At 37.5% G+C, this 20804-nt stretch overlaps 1 protein-coding gene across 1 annotated transcript in view; it reads left to right on the top strand.

Moving 5' to 3' along the window:
• Positions 1-19460, top strand: part of SHC4 (SHC adaptor protein 4) — a 137395-nt gene extending 117935 nt beyond the window's left edge. Inside the window, exons 11-12 of the mRNA XM_032343654.1 lie at positions 9103-9356; positions 17023-19460. Coding sequence (XP_032199545.1) covers positions 9103-9356; positions 17023-17157 — 389 coding nt within the window. The 3' untranslated portion in view covers positions 17158-19460. The remainder of the gene's footprint in view (positions 1-9102; positions 9357-17022) is intronic.
• Positions 19461-20804: the final 1344 nt, after the last annotated feature.

Genomic DNA, 20804 nt, shown 5'->3' with positions numbered 1-20804 from the left:
GAGTGTTGTGCTGAAGTGCTGTCTATTGTTCCCAAGAACAAAAGGTTGCGATGTACCTGATGGAGAAAATCCACATATTAGATAAGCTTTATTCAGGCATCCATTGGCTGTAAGTTCAGTGTTCTTGAGTCAACAGTATATACGAAAGAAGGAGTCTTTAAACAGGAACACACATAAAACAAGGTTATGTATTTATTGATTGATGAACATGTACTGACCTGAGGCTTGGAGGAACCTAACCCTGCATTTCTCCTGTGGACAGTGTTTCGGTTTTGACTAATTCAGCGTTCACAGCAACTTTGTAAAATAAAAACACTGTCAGTGAAGAGAATTAACTACTTACAATCAGAGATGGAGTCATTTTCACATGCTGTGGGAGATAGAGGTAAGCTTTTCTTCCCACAACAGAAAACTGAGAATCGTTCCGCAGGCCTGACACTTTTCTCACCAATTTAATTCCTCTTCTGAATTTATCTTCAGTTGTATGACTATCCTGACATTTGTATACATTTTTTATTCTATGAATAGATTTTTTTTTTAATTCAAAAGTAACCCAAGTGCTCATGGAAGAAATCCAAACGCAGTATAAAAAAATAACATACAATGTACCTCCTTAAGTTACAATACTGGCTTCAACTCCTTAAATATTAACAGTTTCTTCTGATTATGACCAGAATGTTAATGCATAGTGAGGTGTGGTGGTGGGTATTAAGGAGAGCATGGAGAGCAAGAGAACATGGAGGACTGGTGTGGTGCATAAACAATGAATCTTGGAACAGTGAAAAAATAAAATTAAATTAAAAAAATATATATCTATCTACTTTATCTCCTTTAAAAATAAAGTTATAGCCCCTTAGAGGTTATGATAACCCCTTTCTATATTTACTTACTTCACTCTTCCATTTTAGAGATTTGTCCAAATGAACTTGTAATATCCTTATTATTTTCTTTTTTCCAGTCTTATTGAGATATAATTGACATATAACATTGTACTAGTGATTTGATATATGTATATATTGTAAAATGATTAACACACTAACTTTAGTGTGGTATCCATCTGTCACCTCACATAGTTATAAAATTTCTTTTATTGTGATGAGAACTTTGAAGATTTACTGTCTTAACAACTTTCAAATATGCAACACAGTATCATTAATTATGGTTGCAGGCTGTAGGTTACACCCCCAGGACCCATTTATCTCATAACCGAAAGATTGTAACTTTTTACTCCCTTTACCCATTTCTCCCACCCCTTATTCCCTGCCTTTAGCAATCATCAGTCTGTTTTCTGTTTCTGTGAGTTTTTCTTAAATTCCACATATAACTGAGATTATACAATATTTGTATTTCTCTGTCTGACATATTTCACTTAGCATAATGCCCCCAAGGTCCATCCATGTTGCAAATGGCAGGATTTCCTACCTTTTTCTGGCTGAATAAATAATATTCATGTGTGTGTGTGTGTGTGTGTGTGTGTGTGTGTGTGTGTGTGTGTAAAATCAACCAATCACATTTACCTTATCCAATGATCCATCAGTGGATATTTAGCTTGTTGCCATATCTTGGCTTTTGTAAATCATGCTGCAGTGAATGCGGGGGAGCAGGTATCTTTTTGAGATAGTGATTCTGTTCCTTTGGATCTACAGTAGTTCTACTTTTAGTTTTATTAAGAACTTCCATACCATTTTCCATGGGGGCTGCAGCAATTTACATTCCCACCAATAAGGCATGAGGGTTTTTTCCCCTTCACATCCTTGCCAACATTTATCTTCCATCTTTTTGATGAGAGCCACTCTAACAGGTGTGAGGTGTTATTTCATTGTGGTTTTGATTTGCATTTCCCTGATGACTAGTGATGTTGAGAACCTTTTTATGTACCTGTTAGCCATTTGTATGTCTTCTCTAGAAAAATATCTATTCAGTTCCTATGATCATTTTTTAATTGGATTGTTTGGGGTTTTTGCCACGGAGTTGTATGTGTTCTTCAGATATTAACCCCTTATCGGATCAGTGATTGGTAAATATTTTCTCCTATCCCATAGGTTGTCTTTTGTTTCGTTGATTGTTTCCTTTGCTGTGCAGATTTTTGTTTTGATGTGGCCCTTACGTTTTTGTTTTTGCTTTTGTTGCTTTTGCTCTTGGTGTCAAATCCAAAAAATCATTGTCAAAATTGATGTCAAGGAGCTTACACCTTATGTTTTCTTCTAGAAGTTATATGGGTTCAGGTCTTATATTCAAGTCTTTAATCCATTTTGAGTTGGTTTTGTTTATGGTGTAAGACACGGGTCCAATTTAATTCATTTGCATATGGCTGTCCAGTTTTCTCAACATCATTTATTAAAGACATTATCCTTTTCCCATTATCGTTTTTTTTTAAAGATTTATTTATTTATTTATTTGTCAGAGAGAGAGCGAGTGAGAGCGAGCACAGGCAGACAGAGTGGAAGGCAGAGTCAGAGGGAGAAGCAGGCTCCCTGCGGAGCAAGGAGCCCTATGTGGGACTCGATCCCAGGACTCTGGGATCATGACCTGAGCCGAAGGCAGCTGCTTAACCAACTGAGCCACCCAGGCGTCCCTCCCATTATCATTTTCTTAGCTCCTTTGTTGTAAGTTAATTGACCATATAAGTGTGGGTGTATTTGGGGGCTTTCTATTCTGCTTCATTGATCTATGTGTCTGTTTTTATGCCAATACCACACTATTTGGATTGCTCTGGCTGTGAAATATAGTTTGAAATCAGGAATATGATACTTCTAGCTTTGTTCTTTTTTCTCAGGTTTGCTCTATTTGAAGCCTTTTGTGCTTCCGCACAAATTTTAGCTTTGTTTGTTCTAGTTCTGCGAAAAATGCCATTAAAATTTTTGATAAGGATTGCACTGAATCTGTATAGTGTTTTGGTTATTATTGACTTTTTAACAATGTTAATTCTTCCAGTCTATGAGCACAGACTATTTTCCCATTTATTTGTTTCTTCAATTTTTTTTATCAGTGTGTTAGAGTTTTGAGTATACAGATTTTTAACTCCCTTACTTAAATTTATTCTTAAGTATTTTAAAATTATTTTTAAAAGGTTTTATTTATTTAAATAACCTCTGCACCCAGTGTGGGGTTTGCACTCACAACTCTGAGATCAAGAGTCACATATTCTTTGGACTGAGCCAGCCAGGTGCCCCGGTATTTTATTATATTTTATGCTATTGTAACTGGGATTGTTTCCTTAATCTCTATTTCTGAGAGTTTATTAGTGTATAGAAATACAACTGATTTTCATAGATTGACTGTATCCTACAACTTTACTGAATTCATTTATTAGTTCTAATGGGTTTTGTGTGTGTGTGTGTGCATGTGTGTGTGTGTGTGTGTGTGTGTGTGTGTGTACTCTGTAGGGTTTTCTATATATATTATGTCACCTCCAAATAGAAACAGATTTACTTCTTCCTGTCCAATTTGGATGCCCTTTATTTCTTTTTCTTGCCTAATTGCTCTGGCAAGGACCTTCAATACTATATTGAATAAAAATAGAGAGAGTAGGCATCCTTTTTTCCTAATCTTAGAAGGAAAGCTTTCAGCTTTTCACTGATGAGCATGATGTTAGCTGTAGCCTTGTCATATATGGTCTTTATTATGTCATAGTACATTTCCACCACACTGACTTTCTTGAGAGCTTTTATCATGAGTGGATGTTGAATTTTGTCAAATAGTTTTTCTTCATCTTCTGAGATGATCACCTGGTTTCATCCTTCACTAATGTGATGTGTCACATTGATTGACTTGTAGATGTTGAACGATCCCATATCCCTAAAATCTCACTTGATCATAGTGTATGATCCTTTTCTTTGATCAACTTGAAGTGTTGTTGAATTTGGTTTGCTTAAGGACTTTACATCTATGTTCATCACGGATTTGTCCTGTAATGTGTGTATGTGTATGAGTGGTATCCTTGTCTGTTTTTGGTATCAGGTAATGCTGGGCTTGGGAAGTGAGTTTGGAAGTGTTACCTCCTATTTTTTTGGAAGGGTTTAAGAAAGATTGGAATTAATTTCTCTTTAAATGTTTGGTAAAATTCACCTGTGAAACCAGTTGGTTCTGGACTTCTCTTTGCTGGGAGGTTTTTGATGAGTGATTCAGTCTCTTTACTACTAATTCATCTGTTGAAATTTTCTATTTCTTCATGATTCAGTGTTGGTAGTTTGTATATTTTTAGGAATTTATCCATTTTTCTAGGTAATCCAATTTGTTGGCATATAATTGTTCAGAGTAGTCCCTTACGATCCTTTGTATTTGTGTGTTGTCACTTGCAATGTCCCCCCTTTCATTTTTAATTTCATTTGAGTCCTTTTTTTTTCTTGGTAAGTCTAGCTAAAAGTTTGTTTATTTTGTTTTTCTTATTTTCATTGCATATTATGTGTTATCTTTTTACTCTCTATTTCATTTATTCCTGCTCTGATCTTTTATATTTTTTTCTTCTATTAAATTTGGGCTTAGTTTGTTCATTTTAGAGTAACTTTGAGGTGTATAGTTAGGTTGTTTATTTGAGATCTTTCTTTTTTCTTAATATAGGTATTAATTGCTCTGAACTCAAACTGCCTTTGATAGCATCCCATAAATTGTGGTATGTAGTATTTTCATTTTCATTTCTCTCAGGATATTTTCTGATTTATCTTTTGATTTATCCTTTGACCCATTTGTTGTTTAGTAGCATGGTGTTTAATTTTCACATATTTGCAAATTTCCTAGTTTTCTTATAATTGATTTCTGGTTTCATATCATTGTGGTCAGAAAAGATGCTTGATATTATTTCATTCTTTTAAAATTTATTAAGGCTTGTTTGTAGCCTAACATATGACTTATCCTGGAAAATGTCCCAAATGTTCTTGAGAAGAATATATATTCTATTACTTTTGGGTGAAATGTTTTGCAAATGTCTGTTGAGTCAGTCTGGTCTAATGTGTAGTTTATGTCCAATGTTTCCTTACTGATTTTCTGTCTGGATGATCTATTTATTGTTGAAAATGGGATATTGAAGTCCCCTATTATTACTATGTTGCTATTTCTCCCTTCAAGACTGTTAATATTTGCTTTAGATATATATGTCCTCCTATGTTGGATTAACAAACCTTTGTTATTTTCAATTGTTTTATAGTATTCTGTTGTATGAATACATCATAGTTTATATAACCATTCCCTTACTAATGGACACCTAATTTTTTACAGTCCTTTGCTGATATAATAATCATCACTACCCCAAAATACCTAATTACATGTGCTTTTTAAAAATTGAGTGTGTCAATATGCTACCTTCACAGTTCACATTGGTTTCTTTAAATGTCTCATTTTTTATCATTGGAATTACTTGTAATTATTTAATCTGATTTGCACGTCTCGTTATTTTTCTCCTGTAAGCCATAAGCCTCCTCTCTAAGGTTTTACCCGTCAGATGCTTATGGGTGTAGATATTCTTATCTATCTTGAACTTTCCTGAATTTCGGATTGTGAATAATATGTCTTCAGTTGCCATAGGAACTCCAAGTGACATGATTACTTTCTTCCATCATTCCTGTCACTTTTTTTTTTCTTTTTTAGGTCTCAGTTAAATACAGAACAGCCTTTCTTGTTGCTTCCTTAACCTCCACTACTTCTGAGAAAATACGTTATTAGTTATATCAAGTCAATAACTTATTAAATTTTGTAGGGAAATTTTATTTTATTTTATTTTTTAATAATTTTTGTATTATGTTATTTTAGTCACCAACAATGAATCATGGAACACTGCATCAAAAACTAATGATGTTGGTTTCACTTATTTGTGGAGCATAACAAATAACATGGAGGACATAGGGAGATGGAGAGGAGAAGGGAGTTGAAGGAAATTGGAAGGGTAGGTGAACCATGAGAGACTATGGACTCTGAAAAGCAACCTGAGGGTTTTGAAGGGGCGGGGGGGGCCGGGTGGGAGGTTGGGGGAGCCAGGTGGTGGGTATTAAGAACTGCACGTATTACATGGAGCACTAGGTGTGGTGCAAAAACAATAAATTCTGTTATGCTGAAAAGAAATTAAAAAAACTAATGATGTACTGTAGGGAAATTTTATATAAATAACTAGATTTAAGTTATTATCTTTCTCAAATTCTGCATTATGTATGAAAGGAGTCGATAATAGGTAATGCAGTACAATGGTAAAAACTATTGATGATGGGACTATAGGTGATTAATTTTCTTTGTTTCTCTGTGTTTCCTAGATTTAAAGAAGTAGCATGCATAACTTTTTTTTAAATTAACATATAATGTATTATTGGCTTCAGGGGTACAGGTGTGTGAAACACCAGTCTTACACAATTCACAGCACTCATGATAGCATGTACCCTCCCCAATATCCATAATCCAGCTGCCCTATCCTCCCCCCACCCCTCAGCAACCCTCAGTTTGTTTCCTGAGATTAAGTGTCCCTTATTGCTTGTCTCTCTCCCAATCCCATCTTGCTTCATTTTTTTCCTTCCCTAGCCCCCACGACCCCCCACTCTGCCTCTCAAATTGCTCATATCAGAGAGATCATATGATAACTGTCTTTCTCTGATTGACTCATTTCCCTTAGCATAGTACTCTATAGTCCTATCCACATTGTTGTAAATGGCAAGATTTTGGGGTTTTGATGGTTGCATAGTATTCTTTATCCATTCATCTGTTGATGGACATCTAGGTTCTTTCCATAGTTTGGCTATTGTGAACATTTCTACTATAAACATTCAGGTGCACATGCCCTTTCAGATCACTACATTTGTATCTTTAGGATAAATAACCAGTAGTGCGATTGCTGGGTGGTAGGGTAGCTCTATTTTCAACTTTTTGAGGAACATCCATACTGTTCTCCAGGGTGGCTGCACCAGCTTGCATTCCCACCAACAGTGTAGGAGGGTTCCCCTTTCTCCTCATCCTCGCCAGCATCTGTCATTTCCTGACTTGTTAATTTTAGCCATTCTGACTGGAGTGAGGTGGTATATAACTGTGGTTTTAATTTGTATTTCCATGATGCCAAGTGATGTTGAGCACTTTTTCATGGGCCTGTTGGTCATTTGGATGTCTTCTTTAGCATGCATAACTTTTAAAATTAAAACAAAATTTTTTAAAAAATCTGTCAGATATTCTGCTTTTAGTAAAATTAGATTTTCAGTAAAGGTTTAGATGATTGAAATGTCCCAGTACAGTGTATGTTGTTCTTGTGCTAATTTGGGAAACTATGTTAGGAAAATATTATCCATACTCTCGGGCTGGCCCATGATCTGTTGCGTCTTTTCAAGATGATATAACGTCTGTTTTTCTTTTGTTTTGTCCTTGTCCAAAAGCTCTCCACCCTTATCTCAGAATAAACTGGAAACCATCATGCATTATGACGTGCGTGCACACACACACACACACACACACACACAGACTCACGCATCTCTCTTCCACTCACACACTCACTCACTGAAATGGGTCCACGGTTACTTATCAGAGTTCTCGATTATGCCTAAAAGCTAGCAGCATGAAGGCTAACTTCATTTATTATTCATCTGATCTGGACACATTTCTTCAGCCTTTTTCTGGTAACAGTAGATAGATATGATTGTTTGGAGAGGAGAATATTTTCAGCCATAAATATAGACTAAAGATATCTTCAAAAAGATATATTTGTGAATGCTACATCATAATTGTGCTATCCAGAGAGAAGTTCCTAAGTAGAGACAAAACTGTAACATATTAATGGGAGAATTGGGTTATGTCTACAGGGCCCTGGTTGCCTGTATCAATGACTTCATGAAATCATCATATGTAAGTTGTAAAACTTAGAGTTTAGAGGATTTCTCATTTGTGAGACCCTTGCATAAGGACATGGAAATATACCTTTACATTTATAGTGATGAAAGCTTGTTTCTATGCAGAAGATCCTTTGCATTTAAAAAGATGAAGTCTGATTTCTGTGGTTATTTTCCCAGTAAATTTGCCATATAAAACAGACAACTTTTACCTGGATACAGACCTAAGAATTTTATGTTATTACTTCTGGAGATGCTGTGTATCTTGCTATCTGCTAGGGACCATTGTAGGTACTACCGAAGCAGAGTGGTTAGACCAATTTTGAAAATTGGAAGATTTTCACATTCAAGGCAAGGGTCTTAGTGTGTGGTGATTAAGAACTTGGAATTTGGAGTCAAATAGATCTCATTTCAAAGCTGAGATTTACAACATATTCGTGGTGTGACTTCAAGTAAATCATTTAGTCTTTAAAATCCACTTCCTGACCATTTCTATTTTAAAATGAAACAAGATAATATATGTAGAGCATTGAGCAGTACCTATCATACTTGATAAATGGGAACTACACAATAATTATTATCACTGTGGGTATCAGTAATACAATTATGTGCCACTTGGTATATCTTCTCATTCCCCACTGCCATCGACACTATGTAATATTTATTCTGCAGAACTGTGGGGAGCTGCCTGAGACCAGCGCCTCCCTGATGTTTTGCCTTCCTTTACCCGTTTAACTCTGCTTCATCCCCACAGGTGAATGACAAAAACAGCAGAGTGGTCACTTAATAGGAATGCTGTGAGGTTCAGTATAGCTTTGAAGTTTGGGGTCAGAAGCATCTCTGAAACACATTAGTAATTTGGTTTAAAAATAAAAAGCTAAATACCAAAAAGTGGGCCCAGTCTGAAGTTACTGTAGGCATTTTCAAAGAGTTTGGGAATGTTTTAGACGTTATCTGTGATCTGGGTCTGCATAAGCTTCTTTCTCTTTAACATACAGCCCCTGGGACGTAATGTGCCTCTCTCTGCAGTTATGTAAGCAGTTCTTGTGGGTCAGTTCCATTTCTCATCTGAAAGGAAAACTGCACCTGGGCAAGCTTTTCCTGGTAACAGACGCCAAAGGCAATGTTTGGACCTACCATTAAATTAAAGCCTGTTGGAAGTTCTGGAAACAAAAACCCCATTTGTTCCAGAAGCAGCATTATTTAAACAGTGCACAGCACACAGTAGGGCCTTAAGTTGTATGTGCTGAACGAATGAATGAGTGAATGAACGAAAGAGGTGGTGATGTCCCTATTTATGTTTTGACTCTAGAAGCACCAGAAACTGTTCAGCCAGGTGCCACAGCCCAGCCTGCCAGCTCACATTCTTTGCCACACATTAAGCAGCAGCTGCGGAATGAAGACTGCTACCATGGCAAGCTGAGCAGGAAGGCAGCAGAGAGCCTGTTGGTAAAGGATGGGGACTTCCTGGTTCGAGAGAGTGTAACATCTCCTGGCCAGTATGTGCTAAGTGGACTACAGGGAGGCCAGGCAAAGCATCTTCTCCTGGTGGATCCCGAAGGCAAGGTATCATTGACTTCTTCTTATGGTTTTCGCAGGATGTTTTAATTAAGGTTATTCTGAGTGATTAGTCCAAACCCTGTCGCATGTTAAAGCTAAGAGTTTTCTTTCTCTTGAGCCTGCTAGGTGGAGCAGGAAGTGCTAACTAAGGGGGTTAGTGGAGGGGTTTGAGAGGGAGCCACCCCAGAGGATCAAGTAGAGGGCAGCTCTTTCTGCCCTTCCCACTTCAGTTTAGCACTAAGTGAATACCTACAACACAGAAGTGTAAGGATTCACAGCTGACCACTGTTCAGTATCACATACCTTGTCCTTGCTACCAGAGTGCTTATAGCTTATGATTTCAAAAAACAGATGCTTAAATAATTATAACACAAGTATGAATGATGTAAGAATGGTTCAGCCAAAGCATTATAGTGTTTCTTGTGATAGAGGAGTGCTCTGGTTGAGGGAAACTAAAGACTTCTTGCAGGGTCTGGCATGTAAAATGAACCTTGAAAGACAGCAGCATTTTAAAAGGGGGTATATTTGGAGCATAGAGAAGGAAGCATAAGAACACACAGAGCAGAAGAATGACATTAAGCCAATTAAAAAGTGTATGGCTAGCCAGAGGATGGGACAGAAATGATCATGGACAAAAAATGTTAACAAAATGGTAATAGTCTTTCCCTATTAATAATTAGTTTATATGTAAATGGATTAGGCTTCTCAGTCAAAAAATATAGAATAGCAGATATAAAGCAAGATCCGACTATATGCTGTCTAGAAGAGACTCACTTTAGATTTAAGGACATGCATAGTCTGAAAGTGAAAGGATGGGTAAAGATGTTCCATGCAAATGATAACCAAAAGAGAGCAGGGGTGGGTGGCCATACTTGTATCAGAAAAAATAGACTTCAAGTCAAAAACTGTTAAAAGAGACAAAGAAGGACATTATATAATGATAGAAGGATCAATTCACCAGGAAGATATAACAATTATAAATATATATGCACCAAATATCAGAGTACCCAGATATATGACACAAACATTGGCAGAACTTAAGGGAGAAATAATAACACAATATTAGTGGGAGATTTCAGTGCTCCACTTTCAATAATGGATAGAACATCCAGTCAGAAGGACTTGAACAACAGTGTAGACCAAATGGACCTATCAGACAAATGCACTAGCCTCAGAATACACATTCTTCTCAAGCATACTCAGAGCATTCACATGTTAGATCACTAATACTAGGATGGATCTCCTATCAGGTCAAAAAACAAGTCTTAGGAGATGTAAGAAGAGTGAAATCATACCAAGTATCTTTTCTTACCACAATGGAATGAAACTAGATATTAATGGCAGAGAGAAAATTTACAAATAAGTGGAGTTAAACAATACACTCTTGAAGAACAAATGCCAAAACAGAAATCAAGGGGAAATTAGAAAATATCTGGAAACAAATGGAAATGAAAACACAACATACCAGAACTACGGGATGTGGCAGAAACAATATGAAGGAAGTTGATAAATGTGGTGATAAATGTCTACACCAAAAAAAAAAAAAAAGATCTCAAATAAACAATCTAAGTCTGCATCTCAAGGAACTATAAAAGAACAAATTAAACTCAAAATTAGCAGAAGAAAGGAAATATTTCAGATTGCAGTGAAATAAATGAAAGAGAATAGAAACATAATAGGAAAAAATCCACAAAACTACAAGTTGGTATTTTGAAAGGATACATGAAACTGATCTTTAGCTAGATGGCTTAGAAAGCAAGAAGGAAGGCTCAAACAAATAAAATCAGAAAGGAAAGAAGAGACATTACAACTGATGACAAATTAAATGATTAAATGATTATATTAAACAATTATAAGAGATTATTAAGACAATTATATGCCAACAAATTGGATAACCCAGAAGAAATGGATAAATTCCTAAAAACATACAACCTACCAAGAGTGAACCACAAAGAAATAGAAAACCTGAACAAATTGTTAGTAAGGAGATTGAATCACTAGTCAAAAACTTCCCACACACAAAAAAGTCCAGGACCAGATAGTTTCACTCATAAATTCTTTTGGACATTTAAAGAATTAATGTCTATGCTTCTTAAACTTTTTCCAAAAAAGTGAAGAGGAGAGGCGCCTGGGTGGCTCAGTTGGTTAAGTGTCTACCTTTGGCTCAGGTCATGATCTTGGGGTCCTGAGATCCACCTCTCCCTATCATAGGGCCCCCTGCTCGGCGGTGAGTCAGCTTCTCCCTCTGCCTCTGTGTTTCCATCTTCCTCTGCCCCTCCCCTGACTTGTGCTCTCTTGCGTGTTCTCTCTCTCTCTTTCAAATAAATAAAATATTTTAAGAAAATGAAGAGGAAAAATACTTAAAAACCCATTTTATGAGGCCTGCATTACCCATATACCAATACTAGAAAAAGACACTACAAGAAAGGAAAACAGAGGCCAGTATGTCTGATGAACATACATGTAAAAATCCTTAAAAAAATACTAGCAAACCACATCCAATAGTTCACTAAAGGATCATATACCATGACCAAGTGGGATTTATCCCTGGATTGCCAGGAAGGTTCATCAAAGAAAGCAATTGATGTGGCCCACGACATTAACAAAATGTTGGATAAAAATCATATGGTCATCTCAATAGATGAATAAAAAGCATCTGACAAAACTAAACACCCTTTCATGATTAAAGATTATTTATTTATTTATTTGACAGACAGAGATCACCAGTAGGCAGAGAGACAGGCAGAGAGAGGGGGGGGGAAGCAGGCTCCCCGCTGAGCAGAGAGCCCGATGTGGGGCTCAATCCCAGGACCCCAGGATTATGACCTGAGCCAAAGGCAGAAGCTTTAACCCACTGAGCCACCCAGGTGCCCCAACACCCTTTCATAATTAAAAAAAAAAAGCAAACCACACTCAGTGAACTAGGAGTAGAAGGAAATTACCTCAGCATGACAAAGGCCATATGTTTACAGCCTACATCTAATACCATACTCACAGTGAAAAACAAAGTTTTTCCTTTCACCACTTTTGCTCAACATAGTGCTGGAAGTACTCTCCCAGGAAATTAGGCAAGAGAAAGAAATAAAAGGCATCCAAATTGGAAAGGAAGAAGTAAAATTATCTCTTCAAAGATGATATAATCTTATATGTAGGCAATCCTAAAGATTCCACAAAAAACCTGTTATGGGGCGCCTGGAAGTCTCAGTGGGTTAAGCTGCTGCCTTCAGCTCAGGTCATGATCTCAGAGTCCTGGGATCGAGTCCCGCATCAGGCTCTCTGCTCAGCAGGGAGCCTGCTTCCTCCTCTCTCTCTCTGCCTGCCTCTCTGCCTACTTGTGATATCTCTCTGTCAAATAAATAAATAAAATCTTTTTTTTTTTTTTTTTAAAGATTTTATTTATTTATTTGACAGAGATAAATTACAAGTACACTGAGAGGCAGGCAGAGAGAGAGAGAGAAGGAAGCAGGCTCCCTGCTGAGCAGAGAGCCCGATGCGGGACTCGATCCCAGGACCCTGAGATCATGACCTGAGCCGAAGGCAGCGGCTTAACCCACTGAGCCACCCAGGCGCCCTAAATAAATAAAATCTTTAAAAAAAAACCTGTTATGACTAATAAATAATTTCAGCAACATTTCAGGATAGAAAGTGAACATACAAAAATCAGTTGCGGGGCGCCTGGGTGGCTCAGTGGGTTAAGCCGCTGCCTTCGGCTCAGGTCATGATCTCAGGGTCCTGGGATCGAGTCCCGCATCGGGCTCTCTGCTTGGCACGGAGCCTGCTTCCTCCTCTCTCTCTCTCTGCCTGCCTCTCCATCTACTTGTGATTTCTCTCTGTCAAATAAATAAATAAAATCTTTAAAAAAAAATCAGTTGCATTTGTATATAATAATAATGAACAATCTGAGAAGGAAATTCAGAAAACAATCTCATTTACATTACCATCAAAAAGAATAAAATACATAAGTATAAATGTAACCAAGGAGACAAAAGACTTATAAGCTGAAAACCACAAAACATTGCTGATTGAGAGAAATTAAAGAAGACACAAATGGAAAGACATCCTATGTTCATGGATTAGAGGATTTGCTATTGTTAAAACCTCCATATTATCCAAAGTAATCTACAAATTCAATGCAATCTCCATAAAAATTTTAAAAGCATTTTATAGAAATAGAAATACACTCTTAGTATTCATTTGGAACCACAATAGCCAAAACAATCTTCAGAAAGAAAAATAAAGCTGGAGACATCACACTTACTGATTTCAAAGCTAGAGTAATCAAACCAGCATGGTACTGGCTTGAAGACAGACATATAGACCAATGGAACAGAACAGAGAGCCCAGAGATAAACCGATGCATTTATGGCCAAATGGTCTTTGCAAATTTTGCCAAGAATACACAACAGAGAAGGAATACTCCCTTCAGCAAATAGTTTTGGGAGAATGATATCCATATGCAAAGAATAAAATTAGACTCCGTATATTACAGCACACCCCCAAATTTATTCAAAATTGATTAAAGAAAAAAAATAAAGAAAAAAAAACCAAAATAGATTAAAAACTTCTATGTAAGATCTGACACTGTAAAACTAGGAGAAAAGATAAAAGAAAAATGTCATAATATTGCTCTTGACAATGATTTCTTGGATATAACACCAAAAATGCAAGCAAATGCAAAAACAGACAAGTGAGACTATATAAAACTAAAAAATTTCTGCACAGCAAAGAAAACAATCAACAAAGTGAAAGAAAATCAGAATGGGAGATAATATTTGCAAACTGTATGTCTGGTAAGGGGTTAATTTTCAAAGTCTATAAGAAATTTCTACAACTTAATAACAAAAAAACCCCCTTGGGACGCCTGGGTGGCTCAGTTGGTTAGGCAGCTGCCTTCGGCTCAGGTCATGATCCCAGGGTCCTGGGATCGAGTCCCACATCGGGCTCCTTGCTCGGCGGGGAGCCTGCTTCTCCCTCTGCCTCTGCCTGCCTCTCTGTCTGCTTGTGCTCGCTTGCGCTCTCTCCCTCTGTCTCTGAAAAATAAATAAAATCTTTAAAAAAACCCCAAATAATCTGATTTAAAAATGGGCAGATAATTTGAACAGTCATGTCTCCAAAGAAGATCTACATATGGCCAGCAGGTATTTTAAAAAAGATGCTCAACAACTATAATCATCAGGGAAGTGGAATCAAGTTCACAGTAAGATATCACCTCACCTCTGTTAGGATGATTATTATAAAAAACAAACAGAAAAGAACAAGTTTTGGTGACGGTGTGCAGAATATGTAACTGTTGGGCCCTGTTAGTGGGAATGTATAATGGTGTAGCTGCTATGGAAAGCAGTATGGGGTGTCCTCAAAAAATTAAAAATAGAATTCCCATATGGTTTATATTTATTGGACAGGTTTTTATCCCAAAAGAATTGACATCAGGATTTTAAATAGACATTTGCACTCCCATCTTATTCACAGTAGCCAGGTGGTAGGAACAAGCTTAATGTCCCTTGATAGATTAATAGATTAACAAAATGTGGTGTGTGTATGTATACGTACACAAGTATACAACAGAAGACTATTCCACCGTAAGAAGATAAAAGTCTATCATATGCTACAACATGAATGAACCTGGAGAATATCCTGCTAATTAAAATTAAAATAATTAAAATAAGCCAGTCACAGGATGACAAGTACTGCATGATTCCAGTTATATGGGGGTATCAAAAGTAGTCAAACTCGTAGAAATAGAATGTAGGATGATAGTTGCCAGGGCCGGGTGGGGAGGAAGAAACAGGTGGTGGTGGTTGTTTAATGACTATTGGTTTCAGCCTTGTAAGATGAAAAAGTTACAGTAATCTGATGTATGGCATTATGCTTAGAGTTAACTACACTGTTGTACACTTAAAAACTTGTTCAGGGGGTAGATCTCATGTTATGGTTTTGTTATCTCTCTCTCTCTCATACAAACACCCCCCCACACACACACACGCCCCTTGTGACTGGGACAACAGCAGCACTATTTGCAGTGTGTAAAGCTGGGCAAATGGTGGAATGCACATGGAGTGCAGGGGGTCATGATGAACTGGGAAGAGCATGTCCTGTGTAAGAGGGACAGTCACACGCAGCTCCGGTCACTTGCTGCCATTTGGAGTAAGGGTCCAGGATAGCTGGATGTGATTTTCCCAAAGAAGCCACAAAATGAAATTTGTATAGGTAATCTCCCCATTTTTAATTCAAAATACTTAAGAACTCTCTATTGGGCACCTTCTACCTTTTCCCCACAGCAAACTGTAAAACATCTCCTGGTATGTTCGGCTGGAGAGTGGGTAGTTTATAATCCCTGCACTGGAAGATAACTTGACATTTGTATTCAGGATTGCTTAGAGAAGAAAGTAATGAGGGGATTCCAGGTAAGAACTAGTGAAAGCCTGAATCAGAATGGAGGTAGGAGAAATACAGAGAGGAGGGCAGAGTGAGCTGGAATTTACAAGACAGACTAGCAGGACTGATCCACTGATTTGACATGGGTTGGGGTTGAGATGAAGGATATCAAAATGTTTTCAAGGCTTGGAGCCATTTGAGAGTAAGTGGGAAACCTTGTGCACTTTTCCTCTTAGTCCTTGAGCGTGTATTTCCCAAGAGTAGGGATGTTCTCTTACACAGACATAGTACAGTGATCAAGATCAAGAAATTTTAACATTGAAACATTACCCTTATCTAATTCAAGGTTATATTCAAATTAGGGCAATTATTACCCCCCAAATTGTGTTTTCTTTAATATGCTAAAAACCAATATCTAAACAGAACAAAAAAAAAATCCCTTGTAGAGAGGTAGCAGAATCATGGAGCATGATTCTGGAGTATGATTCTTATTCATGGAGCATGAATAAGACGAAGTAAGCCTTAGTCTCTGGCTGCAGGACGTCCTGCTGCTGGGCAGTTCCCAGCCACCCCCTACAAAGGAGTGGAGTCCATTGTGGCCAGTGGAGTCATGATGGAGAGTAAGCAAGAGAGAAAGCTCAGGAGAAAGCAAGCATAGGGAAACCGAGTTGCTTTGGCAACAGGCAAGAAGTTCCATATAACATATTTATGAATGGGCTCCCATGAAGTCTGCAGGAAGGAGACATGAATGCCTATTAGGAAGGTCTGACAAGGCTTCTTGAAGGAGACAGGATTTGTGCTGAGCTTCCAAGAAGAGGCAGGACTTCTCCAGAAGGGCTACTTCATACAGACACAAGATATTTTGGCAACAGTCTGCTTGCTGGGTTATAATTGTAATCCTGGGATTCATGCTTCTATATACCATTAAATATTTATAGCAATGGCGATGTGACAAGATACATGAAATAGTAATATGGCAAAAAGAGTTGTTGCAAATTTGGATTGGGTGACAGTTTTTATCATTTTTCTAACTGAGAGGGAAAATTGCTTAAAAAAAAAAAAAACAAATGGTAATGGGGAATGAGACAAGTGTTTCCTAAGGGATATAGAGTTGAAAAGTACCTTTCTTTTTTTTTCTTTTTCTTTCTTTTTTTGTTTGTTTGTTTGTTTGTTTTGTTATTCAGCCAAATATTTCCTTCAGGGATGTGTCTTTTTTTTTTTTTTCTTTTCCTGATTGTTTACATCTTATGGAAGAACTATTATCATTTAACCTCAATACTTGTACTTCCTTTTCAAGGTAAGGACCAAGGATCATGTGTTTGATAATGTCGGCCATCTTATCAGATACCACATGGATAACAGTTTGCCGATCATTTCATCTGGAAGCGAAGTAAGCCTTAAACAACCAGTGAGAAAAGAAAATAATCCATGACTTTTGCATTCCAACAAGTGACCATTTGGAAGTACCATCACACTGATATTTCAAGAAAGTGGTGTTAGGACACAAAGATAATCCAAACCTGGTTTATAGACAAACTAGAGCACAAACTGTGAAGTACATTTTTCCAAGACCATCATGGACTCTGTCCTTTATAAGACAAAGAACTAACAAAGATCAATCTTCAGAAAGTGAAAATCAGAAAAGGAGAAGAGGATTGGTCCCTTTGAAAAGAAATTATACATATGCACGGATGTCACTTTTTAAGGCCATATTGCATTGATAGCAAGCTAAAAGCACAATTAAAATTTCCCATGTTAAAGACTCCTTGGATGAACTGCTGGGGCAGTGGTATGTGCCTTTCAACTTGATAATTTGGGGACATTTTCATATTGGGGAGATTAGTTCTAAGTGTCTTCATATTCTCTAACTATAGAACTATTTGCCAAAAGAAGTTTTTCCTTGTTACAAAAATAAGAAGTAATTTGCTTGATAGTTACTGACTTTATTACATTTTCGGTTTAGTAGCACTTTCACTGCAATGTTAAAATAAATTTGTCATTGAATTTGGACTCTGTCTATGCCAGTAGAGTCAAAGCAAAAGTCACTGAAAGCATTGGTCTGTTTCACTGGCCTGTCCCATTTACTACTTAAAGGGTTGGAGCCTAAATTCTTTGGCCTAGTATTTCTCAATCTTTGCTATTCGGATGGTTTGTATGCAGCATAGCATAAGCTGAAGAGAGGCCAAATCTATCAGTCATTTCTATTTCATCATATTTATCCCTCTTTCCTCCCCCTCTCCCTTCCCCTACACACAGAGGAAGCTTGTGAACGCATGGATTTAAAACATGGCAGACAAACCCATGTTCTTCATATTCAACATTCAAATTGGTTTCATTCTTATTTAAAATACTGATTTTATTTGAAAGTATCAGGAAATATCCTCTTGATTGGCTGTGACTGAATCATAGTCTTTCACCTGTATCCTGAGCATCTTTTCTAGATATGATCAGACAAAATGCAGAAGGGGGAAAACATATTGAATGAAACGTCTGGAAAGTTTTGTCACATGTAGTTACACTGGTAAACTGATGGTGTAATTAGTGTTGCGTAGAGAAAAATGCAAGCTAGGTCTCTTGATATGACCTTGAGCCAGCTGCTGAGCCTACCTGGACTCCAGTTTCCTTATCTATGAAATAAGGGACTTGGGCTAGGTGAATTCAGAGGTGCATCTCAGCCCTAAGATAAGATGAGTTTACAAAAAGCAAGTTTTCCATTTATTAGGGGTCAGTATTGATAATCAGTTTGTAAAAGGAAGGTGAAAATGAGCTTTTTCCTTTAGTCTGTACCTGTACTCACAGAATGAAGGGCACAACTGAAACCAACATTCAGGTAGCAGAGACCCCGAGCCTTTCCATCACAAACACAGACACACTGGCGCGCTCTCAGCAGTGACAGTGGAAGTGGATTCGGTTGTTTGGAGTAGCAGGAAGTGGCTTCAGTCTTTTCCCAGCCTTTGCATAGAGTGGCTTGGCCATTGCTTTAGGATGCTTTTTTATCCTGAGTAATCTGGACAGTTGCCTTAACCCCACTTCATTTTGGCCATGTAGATACAACTTAATCTTTGTAATTGTGATATATTTGCTAAGTTTTAAGTAAAAGACAAGAAATTTTTGGAGGGTAGAAATCATCAGACATCAAGGAACACTGAACTGTAATATTTCCTCTATAAAGGTTTATGATTTTCTCCTACTTCTGGTGTCACTGATTGCTTAGGTAGGTTTGTTTCCTTTTACACAGTAAGGAAATAATGGCTCTTTCATCAGTTTTATATATACCTTGGTTCTTGATGATCTGTCCCCACAAAAAGGGGTCAGCATGAGTATAGATAGTAGAAACTTGTGGGTGATCTAGTCACCTGGCAGAGACAGAGCAGGGTTGTGGTCTCAAGATTGGTTGAGCAGAGTGTTAATGGGATTGCAGGAAAAAGTTCTTGATAGAAACAGATGCAGAGAGTGTAAATGATACGAGCAGTACATGAATCCTGGCACAGAATGAACCGGTACATAGATAATCAGTATTTGACTGTAATGTTATAGTAGTTAGGTAAGCAAATACTGCACTTACAAGTACCACAGACACAGTTAAAACAAAATGAAACAATAGAAGAAATATTTGATTGCATGCTATTTTAATGACACATGCTTATCTTCATCTGTTTTAAAGTGGAAATCCATTTGTCTCTAAATACCTGTAAATGATTTTTCAAAAAAAAAAAATAAATGATCATTGCTTTGTGACAATTGACTGTATATGTCTGATGTTGGGGTTTGGAAGATTTATCATTTGCAGGATGTATCAGTGTCCTGACAGGAAACAGATGGCTCACATCAGTTGGGTAATGTGAGGAGGGTTTAATAAAGGGACTCTTTACAAAGGTGTGGGCAGAGTATGGGGAAACCACAAAGGAGGACACAGTGCCCTGGGACCAGTGAACAGGTAAGGGGAGATGATGGTAATGTAATCCAGAGAGAGAGAGCTCCTCCTAGGAGCTGTGGGCTCCAGTGGAGGTACTCCCCCAGCCCTGGTGACTCCACGAGGAGGAGGCTATGGACATTATACTTAATGGAGGAAGGACAGCCTTTTCAACAAATGGCATTGGAGCAGCTGGACATCTGTGGCAAGAGAACAAACCTCACACTTTACATAGACATTAACTCAAATGGGTTATGGATTTAAACATAAAATGTAAAATGATGAAACTTTTAGGAAAGAAAAACACAGGAGAATCTCTTTAGAATATAGAGTAAGGGAAAGAATTTTTAGAGTTGACATGATCCATTAAAGGAAAAACTAGTACATTGCATTTCATCGAAATAATGAATTTTTATTATTATTATTATTTATTTATTTGACAGAGAGAAATTACAAGTACACTGAGAGGCAGGCAGAGAGAGAGAGAGAAGGAAGCAGGCTCCCTGCTGAGCAGAGAGCCCGACGCGGGACTCGATCCCAGGACCCTGAGATCATGACCTGAGCCGAAGGCAGCGGCTTAACCCACTGAAGCCACCCAGGCGCCCCGAAATAATGAATTTTTGCTCTGTAAAAGACTCCATAAAGAGGATGAAGGGCAAGCGACAGACTGGGAAAAAATATTTGAAAACCACATATCTGAGAGAGGGCTAGTATCTAGAATAAGTAAAAAACTCAAAACTCAACAGTAAAAAAAAAAAATCTAATCAAAAAGTGGGCAAAAAACACAAACAGACAATTCAATGAAGATATACAGATGGCAAACAAACATGTGAAAATATTTTCACAATCATTAGCCAGTTAGGAAATGCAGATTAAAATCACAATTAGATATTACTATACACATACCTGAATGGGTAAAATGAAAAATACTGACAATACTAAATGCTGGCCTAATGAGGAGAAAGAGGACCACACATGCATTCCTGGTGAGAATGTAAAATAGTACAGCCCCTCTGAGGGTTTATTTAAGAAACTAACCATGCAGCTAACATTCAACCCAGTAATAACACCACTGGGCTTGGATCACAGGGAAGTGAAAACCTACGTATACACAGGAAAGTTTATAGTAGCTTTGTTTGTTTGCAATACCCCACGTGTTCCTTTAA

This window comes from Mustela erminea, chromosome 5, assembly GCF_009829155.1.
Source record: "Mustela erminea isolate mMusErm1 chromosome 5, mMusErm1.Pri, whole genome shotgun sequence".
Lineage (NCBI taxonomy): Eukaryota > Metazoa > Chordata > Mammalia > Carnivora > Mustelidae > Mustela > Mustela erminea.
This window is presented reverse-complemented; position numbering and strand designations above follow the sequence as displayed.